The sequence below is a fragment of the Saccostrea echinata genome, unplaced genomic scaffold (assembly GCF_033153115.1).
Source record: "Saccostrea echinata isolate AGI-Se365-2 ecotype Australia unplaced genomic scaffold, CSIRO_AGI_Sech_v1 ptg000056l, whole genome shotgun sequence".
NCBI lineage: Eukaryota > Metazoa > Mollusca > Bivalvia > Ostreida > Ostreidae > Saccostrea > Saccostrea echinata.
The window spans coordinates 7,588,126-7,596,910 of record NW_026889805.1 but is presented as its reverse complement, the minus strand read 5'-3'; the positions used below and the strand labels follow the sequence as shown (position 1 = coordinate 7,596,910).

The following is an 8,785-nucleotide window of genomic DNA, read 5'->3' as shown; positions in this document are numbered from 1 at the left end:
GCTAAACTCTCTATTTTATGACGAATACTTCTTATGTTTAGATGAAAGATATCTAGCGTTTGTATTTGATCATTAGTAGGGCCTGGATTTAATTCTATATCACCAGATAACAGATGTAAAAGGACGAGGATTAGAAATCAAAAGTGTACATGTAGGATATTTCGTTGAAAAACGGTGCAAAATAGTAACTGTTTAAATCTCTTTTGACAATAGAGTAGTAAAACATTGGTAGATATGAGGCATTAAACAAGGGGAATAACTCTGATTTCATTGTACATCTGCACTTGCAGTAATAAATACCAATGGCGGCTCGATATTGTTCGATAGTATTACCTATCATGAGTTAAAAAGAAATTTGTGACCTCCATAAAAATAAGCAAGTGAGCCGCGGAAAAAAAGATGTTAATACGAGCACATGATTTGGTTGAAGTTGATAACAAGACTGTGAACACATGATGAAAAACAAGAAACAAACAAAAAAAAACAGCAAAACTGAAAAAACAAAAACTGACAGAAAAAAAGAACAGATACCATAAAGGTAGCTTAAGTGATTCAGTCAAAACTGATATATGTACAAAAAGACAACTAATTACTATGAGCACAACTAGTGACATTGTATAAGGAGAGCAAGTGGGAGGTGGTGCATAGTAATAATGTATAAAATGATCACCCTAATTTAATGCTGTTTATGCAGTGGGTAACAATTGTTGCAATGACTGTCAAAGGGATAATGTTACTGTAAGATAAATACTAACAGTTATTTTATTTGTCACAAAGTTAACCGTTTAAGAAATAGTCCAGTTGTTCAAGTGATGTAACCTCGCATCTGTCTCCGTTTTGTTCGAACTTCAAATAAATTCTACCATCGTAGGTCCAAAAGCTATGTACAACTTCGGCATTTTTGGCTTGTATGATTTTCGACACGATTGTTTGTCTATACTTAGTAAGATCTTCTGTGACAAAAATTTTATCTGCGTTATTTTTAAGTTGTTTTTTGGCACTGTACACTTTGTTTTTGATCTTCCAGCTTCTGAATTTGCAAATAATTTGCATTTTGTTATATTTCGGTTTGGACGCCCAATCGGATGTGAGCGATTGATGTCTTCCGGAGTGATGGAAACTCCGATCCCTGCACATATTTTAATCACTGTAGCATCTGTATCTGTGACCATCTCCTCCCCTTCATCTGACCCTGGTACTGGTATGGGCACATTATGTAATCGTAAAGATGTTCTGCGTCCATATTGCTCCAGATTGTCCAGTCCATATTCCAGATCATCGACCCTCTGTTTGAGTTCAGAGTTGCTTTGTTTCAATGATTGTATTTGATCATTTTGTTCTTTAATATCTTTTTGTTGTTCTTTTATGGAGCTTAAGATCGGTTGTATACAAGTCTGAACTATTACCTGAATGTGGGGGGTAATTGCTGAAGCAATGAGAGGAGCAAAGGCCCCTATGAAAGCTTGACTGTTGATTGCTTTAATAATCAGTTCGTTTATCATGGAAGTTTGTAATCCCCCCAAGGGTTTATGTTCAGATGTTGGGGAACCAAGATTCTTTTTGATTGGCTACACACAGTAAATGATAAGGGTGACATTGTTTTGCACAGGAATTTCAAATAGAAAATCGGATTCTCCTCAATTGACGGTCTTCAGTTGGACAAGATTAAAAAGGATGGAATTAAAACGCATGATACTACAATCAATTTTATCTGCATGGAGTGTACTTGAATGGCCAAGTTATAATTATGTAAAATGTATTTGTATAAAACATTCAGTATAGTATAATAAATACCGGTATTGCATGTAGTTGAGTGTAACAAATGTTAAAAATTTTCATCCTCGAAAACCGTTGTCAACTTCGATGCGCCTCGGTTGACAATGGTTTTCTTGGGGTGAAAATTTTCAATGTTATCCTCAACTACGTGCAGTTTGTAAATAATTCTAGATCTTAACCTAAAAGTGATTAAAGCTCACTACTTTCTGTAGTTTTTATTGGATTTTTTCCCGGTAATTCATTGCTATTGAGATCAACAAATTAAAATGGATTTAAGCCTCATTTAAAAAAAAACATATTTGGTGCGATTCATCTGCAATTTTTTTTAAGTAGAGACCTATATATTATGTTGTTCGTCTCTGATGCGAGTGTGTAGATCTATAAAGAACAATAACACAGCTGAACATTTTAAAACTTCAAATTGTGATAGTTATAAATAGGTTTATTGGCTTCAAGGTGACATTGAAACGTGCCTCTCTAGTAATTGTGTGAACGTGCAGATCGATGTCTCGAAATATGTGCAAAAAACAATATCAACTGACTTCGCTCTAGTTGTACCACAAACAGGAAATAGCATGATTATATAAACAAGCAATATTACGGAAACTTGACCGACCACCACGTGCACTAGCGGTGATTGCGTCTGATTATCCTATTTTGTCTGTATTTTTTTTTAAATCATCGGCATTTCATAAAGCTAAATGCCTCTCTGGTTCTTCCTAAGAAAGGAAAGGCTCTAATATGCAATTACTTTTTTTCAGGGATTGAATCGGAAATTTATGACATGACTATGCTATCGTATTTTTAAGTACCGCCCCTTCTCGAAATACACGCACTTCGGAACTTTAGCTTAGTGTACCTGTTTGAGGACGACTGACCATTCTCATAATGGTGAATTTAGGCGATACTTTCCCTAACTTTGAGGCGGAAACAACTGCTGGAAAAATCAAATTCCATGATTTTATTGGCGACAGGTTAGTTACAGAACTTTACTCCTTCAGTAGCCACTGCTAGCACTTGAGGCATGTGTAAGTGTAACACATGTACTAACACATGTGTCAAATTGCTGTGAGCGCTATGTTTTTAAAATGTTGTAAAATTCCGATGTCAGCCAGTTTTACCGATGTAAATGTACAAATATCTATCCTGTGTTTGAATTCGACTGTCAAAAATGTATGAATTTGATTCTAGTGGAAGAATTCATGCTTATCACCTTGCCTCCTTTTACCCGTGTCCTACATAACGAACCCGCCCTACGTAACATCTTTAGCCTACAGACCATTTTTTATAGACTACGACACTGTTTCCAAGATTTATTAGATAAAATATAAACTTATAAGGAATCTCCGAATGATTAATCCAATTACATTTATTCTACGTTGAAAAAAAAGGATCCAAGCTTCAAAACCTTGTGATAATTCCTGTAGCATCCTTAGGCCTTCCCTACAAGGCTAGACCTACACCCTATATACTTATCGGGATAATATATACTTAGTTTATGTGATTTTTAGGTCACTTTTGCTATCTTTTTTGTCCGTCGGCGCGCGTCGTGTGATGAGCGTTAACATTTGAACATTTTTAGCTTCTTCTCTGAAACCACTCAACCAATTTCAACCAAATTTGTCATATAGCATCTATGGGTGAAGGGGAACAAAAATTGTGAATTTCATGGTCCCTGCCCCCCCCCCCGGGACCTGAGGGGTGGGGCTAAAACCACCAAAATTAATGCAATCTTTAAAAATCTTCTTCTTTACTCCTGGACATCAAGCAGTCAAACTGTTGGCATGATTGTAATAAGCATTGAGCCTTCTACCAAAATTGTGAAATTCATGGCCCCAGGGTCAGGGGTTCTTTTGCTAGGATGGGGCTATATAGATCATATAATGAAAGTGCATTATATCTTTGAAGATCTTCTTCTCTGCTCTTGGGTACTAAATAAAGTAACTAAGTACATAGTTATAATGAGCAAGAGTGCCTCTTTCAAAATTGTGAATTTCATGGCCCCAGGGTCAGGGGTTCTGGTGTTAGGGTGGGGCTCTATTGATTATACAGTGAAAATGCATTAATTCTTTAAAAATCTTTTTCTCTGCTCCTGGGTATTAAGAAAACAAAGTAAGTACATAGTTATGATGAGCAAGAGTGCCTCTTCCAAAACTTTAAAATTCATGGCCCCAGGGTCAGGGGTTCTGGTAAAAAGTGGGGGGGGGGGCTCTATTAATTATATAGTGAAAATGCATTATAATTCTTTAAAAATCTTTTTCTCTGCTCCTGGGTATTTAATAAACTAAGTAAGTACATAGTTATGATGAGCAAGAGTGTCTCTTCCAGAATTGTGAATTTCATGGCCCTAGGGTCAGGGGTTCTGGTGTTAGGGTGGGGCTCTGTTGATTAGATAGTGAAAATACATTAATTCATTGAAAATCTTCTCTGCTCCTGGGTTTTAAATAAACTATTTAAGAACAAAGTTATGGTGAACATGGCTGCCTTTTCAGAAATTTTGAATTTCATGGTCCCTGGGTCAGGGGTTCTGGTGTTAGGGAGGGGCTCTATTGATTATATAGTGAAAGTGCATTAATTCTTTGAAAATCTTCTTCTCTGCTCCTGGGTATTAAATAAACTAACTAAGTATACAGTTATGATGAGCAAGAGTGCCTCTTCCAAAATTGTGAATTTCATGGCCCCAGGGTCAGGGGTTCTGGGTTAGGGCGGGGCTCTGCTGATTATATAGTGAAAATACATTAATTCATTGAAAATCTTCTCTGCTCCTGGGTATTAAATAAACTATTTAAGAACATAGTTATGATGAACATGGCTGCCTTTTCAGAAATTATGAATTTCATGGCCCCTGGATCAGGGGTTCTGGTGAAAAAGGGGGGGGGGCTCTATTGATTATATAGTGAAAATGCATTAATTCTTTGAAAATCTTCTTCTCTGGTCTTGGGTTTTAAATAAACTAACTTAGTGCATAGTTATGACAAGCATGGTTGCCTCTTCCAGAATTGTGAATTTCATGGCCCCTGGGTCAGGGGTTCTGGTGTTAGGGCGGGGCTCTATTGATTATATAGGGAAAATGCATGAATTCTTTCAAAATTTTCTTCTCTGCTCCTGGGTATTTTTCAAACAAAGGAAGTGCATGGTTATGATAAGAAGGAATGCCTCTTCCAAAATTGTGAAATTCATGGACCCAGGGTCAGGGGTTCTGGTGGGAGGGGGGGGGGGGCTCTATTGATTATATAGTGAAAATGCATAATTTCTTTCAAAATATTTATTTCTACTACTGGTTATAAAACAAAGAAACAAGTGTATAGTCATGATGAGCAAGGGTGCTTATTCCAGAATTGTGAGCTTATGGCCAATTGGTCAGATGTTCTGGTGTAGGGATGGGGCTTTATTTATTTAATAATATAGTGATAATGCATTTCTTTGAAAATTTTCTATGCTTCTTGGCATATTCGAGGCAAACAGAGAAAAGTTTTAAGATGCAAGGGTATTTTTACCAGAATTTTGAACACCTGGACCATTTAATCAAGTGTTCTGGTCCTGGCCAGTGCTCTATTAACTTGTATTCTGCTGAGCAAAGTTATTCCCTTTGCCATTCACCTTTGATAATAAATCACTGTAAATAATGTATCTGAATGCTTAATAGAATAAGAGAATTATGCAACAATATTTATTGTATAATACAAAAAGTACTTTCATAGTTTTAATGATCAGGTAGACTTGGAAATAATAGATGAATAAAATTGAGACAAAAATAACTCATCTTTTTAATATTGTTCTTCAAAGGCCAAGAGAGGCCAATGTGAGAAATAATAATATGGGGGTTAAAAAATAGACAGTATGTTAATAGTCTGCATGGTAATAGTGATAAATGGGGGACAGATAGATACTAGACCAATTAATTTGTTGATGCAAATCATACTATTTTTCTTGCTTTTGGGCAACAAAGCTTCATTTATCAGTTTATGGATCCTCTAAATTGTTGTATTGTACTCAGGTGACCGTTAAGGCCCTTGGGCCTCTTGTTCTTAAATGTTATCGTACCCCTCTCTGCTGTTTTAAACTCGTCTTTTTTCAAAGATATCAAGATATTTTATTTAGAGTGGCAACTCCGTTTCTGGACTTCTGGAACTTCTCAGACATCAATACGGCACTGCTAAATAAGTATTTTTGATGTCAAGTTGTCGGTGGATAGCAGTTTGTTGTGTTGGCATATAGTGTTTAATGGGACTTGTGTAATACTCAGCAAAATCTAAATGCAGACGGCTGGCCTGTACGCATTAATAATCGATCCCATGGCCATAGAAACGGGGAGGGGTCACGGCGGGCTGTGCCTTGATCCCCCAATAATTTTACCAATATATAGTATTCTGTAGAAAATGCCTACCCCCCCTCTCTCTCTCTCTCTTCTAAAAAAATAACGTCTGATGAACTTATTTTTGGTAGGGCCCCCCAACTGAAAATGTTTGGTTTGCCCCCCCCCCCCCCCCATGAAATTGCTTCCTACGGACGTGGATCATCCGTGTCACTATGGGTTATATCCCTAGTCTATTTTGACATCTTAGGGCGGTATTGTGCGACTGTAACGCATACCTCACAGTTATCAGACAGTGACTTTAAAACTGACCCTGAAATTTAAGCTTTATTCTACTGATCCATAGGTAAGAGGTCACCGGATTCCCTGAATAGTCTGCTGAGTGGACATCTCATAAGAATAACCTATTATCATTTCATTGACAATAATATCCGGTTTTCAAAGATAAAATCTGCTTCAAGGTCTATTTTAGCAACAGTGACTGATCAGTACTCGATATCATGAACATATTATTATTATAATTATATCAATTCAGGCAAAGTATCACATAAACAAAAATGATTGTGACATATGGTGGAGTGCCAGACTGGATTATATATGTAAAATGCACTTTAATTAATCAATTTTTTTTTCAACTGATGAGTTTAATTCACTCTTCAGTTGGTGTATCCTGTTCTCCCATCCAGCGGACTACACCCCAGTATGTACAACAGAACTGGGCAAATGCGTGGAGCTTGAGCCCGAGTTCAAGAAAAGAGGAGTCAAGATGATCGCTCTGTCCTGTGATGACGTTCCAAGTCACGAGGGCTGGTCAAAGGTAAACTTGACTTAAAACCCTCCCCTCCCGGATTTCGGGGATCCGTTGGATGTTGAATTTTGAGATTTTTGCCACTTTCTATCCCTTCTGTGAAATATACAGAAATATACACATTTTTTTCGGCAAAATAAATCAGCACTCTTACCTAAAATCGAGAGGAGGGGGGAATATACTCTATATAACTTTATTCGTTTAAGGACATATTGGACTACTGTAAATGTTCCACAGGAAAGCTTCCATACCCGATAATATCGGATAAGAGCAGAGACTTGGCCGTGAAGCTTGGTATGGTAGACCCGGCAGAGAAAGACAACGCTGGACTTCCTCTAACGTGTCGAGCGGTAAATGGGCAACATTTGACATGATTTTTATAAATCACACCTGTGTTTAACTTTAGGCATTTTAACACAATTCACAGTTTAAAACAATGCAGTCGGACTTAAAGTTTGATTTTATTCCCACTTAAATGAAGTTACACCAAAATAATCTTATCATGCGGACTTGAAATGTGTCGCATTTGTGAGATAGGATGTCACAATCGGCCAAAAATACTGGATTAATATTCAATAACTCCATATGTAATTATTTAATAGGGCTAATTGATAAGGTGTCCTAAAGACTGCAGTTAATAACATTATTTGTAAGGATAATCATAATCTTAACATTCAATTCAATAGAGAAATATTCAGTGTTACTGGGAAAATGTAAGAATTTCTACGCAGTTTGTCCTTGTATTCCACTAACGTTACATTTTTTACTATCATTCATTTAAATATTAATGACCATTCATTATTGCAGGTTTTTATCATTGGCCCTGACAAGAAACTGAAATTATCAATGCTGTACCCGGCAACCACAGGACGTAATTTCGCGTGAGCAGTTTATTTGTTTTCTGTATGTTCACTTCTACATATGAAACGAAGAATTTTTAAAGTTCTGTCTTTTGATCATTGGGTTTTAGGGAAATTCTTAGGGTTATTGACTCCCTCCAGTTGACGATGAACAAAAAGGTGGCAACCCCTGAAGGATGGAAGGTGCGTGTTCGAAGTCTAATTCCTTTCTTCTCTCTCTTTTCGAAAAAAGTGGATGTATCTACGATTCTTATTTTCTTGTACCTTGTACTTTTCAGGACGGTGACAAGTGTATGGTTCTGCCTTCCATTCCTCAAGAAGGCATAGAGAAGGTCTTCCCACAGGGTGTTACCGTCCAACCCGTACCCTCGGGGAAACCTTATCTTAGGTTCACACCCCAACCAAAGTAACTCCACCATCGGGGAAACCTTATCATAGGTTCACATCCCAACCAAAGTAACTCCACCACAACATCCTGTGTATGAACTATTCTGCTAAAAAATACACGTTGTTACTTATTTTTGCACTCGTTGAGACATGTTTCTAACGAATAATGTAATAAATGAATGTGAATTTGATACAAGTTTTATTTTCTCTACATCAACAAAATATTCAAAACAAGAGCACCGCTAAGCGGAGTATACCCTCGCGGCAGGAAATCTTATGAACATATGCATGCATTGTTAAGGCATAAATGAGAAGTGAGGCCAAATTAAACACACACACACACAGACGGACAATGGAAATCATCGTCAAACACTCGGCACCTGGTGCAAATGTCACTGCTCAATGGCCCCAAGCATATATATATTATATATAAAGCACATTTTACAACTCTGAAACTGATAACTGCCATAAGTGAAGAAATATTTATATAGAAAGCACCAATCTCTACTCAGAGTTATCGTTCCCGCTACGCTCCACTAATAATGTTGTAGCGAAGCGTAATACGCCCTCTGGTGTTGTAGCGAAGCGTAATACGCCCTCTGGTGAGAGATTGAGAAAGCACTTTTATAAGGATACCCA

At 37.2% G+C, this 8,785-nt stretch overlaps 1 protein-coding gene and 1 pseudogene across 1 annotated transcript; one reads left to right on the top strand and one right to left on the bottom strand.

Annotated features, from left to right (window-relative positions):
* Positions 1–777: 777 nt before the first annotated feature.
* LOC133173576 (uncharacterized) lies at positions 778–2,663 on the bottom strand (annotated as a pseudogene).
* LOC133173774 (peroxiredoxin-6-like) lies at positions 2,596–8,342 on the top strand. The gene is made up of 6 exons (XM_061308806.1): positions 2,596–2,750; positions 6,752–6,908; positions 7,106–7,249; positions 7,707–7,780; positions 7,870–7,942; positions 8,038–8,342. Exons 1-6 carry the CDS (start codon positions 2,665–2,667, stop codon positions 8,167–8,169), a joined length of 666 nt encoding a protein of 221 aa, XP_061164790.1. The 5' UTR covers positions 2,596–2,664; the 3' UTR covers positions 8,170–8,342.
* Positions 8,343–8,785: the final 443 nt, after the last annotated feature.

Bases quoted from the DNA above. Each gene is read 5' to 3' on its own strand.
- LOC133173774 (XM_061308806.1), top strand. From the start codon at position 2,665: ATGGTGAATTTAGGCGATACTTTCCCTAACTTTGAGGCGGAAACAACT. The intron at 2,751-6,751 runs GTTAGTTACAGA...TTCACTCTTCAG, and splicing joins CATGATTTTATTGGCGACAG to TTGGTGTATCCTGTTCTCCC. The intron at 7,250-7,706 runs GTAAATGGGCAA...TCATTATTGCAG, and splicing joins TTCCTCTAACGTGTCGAGCG to GTTTTTATCATTGGCCCTGA.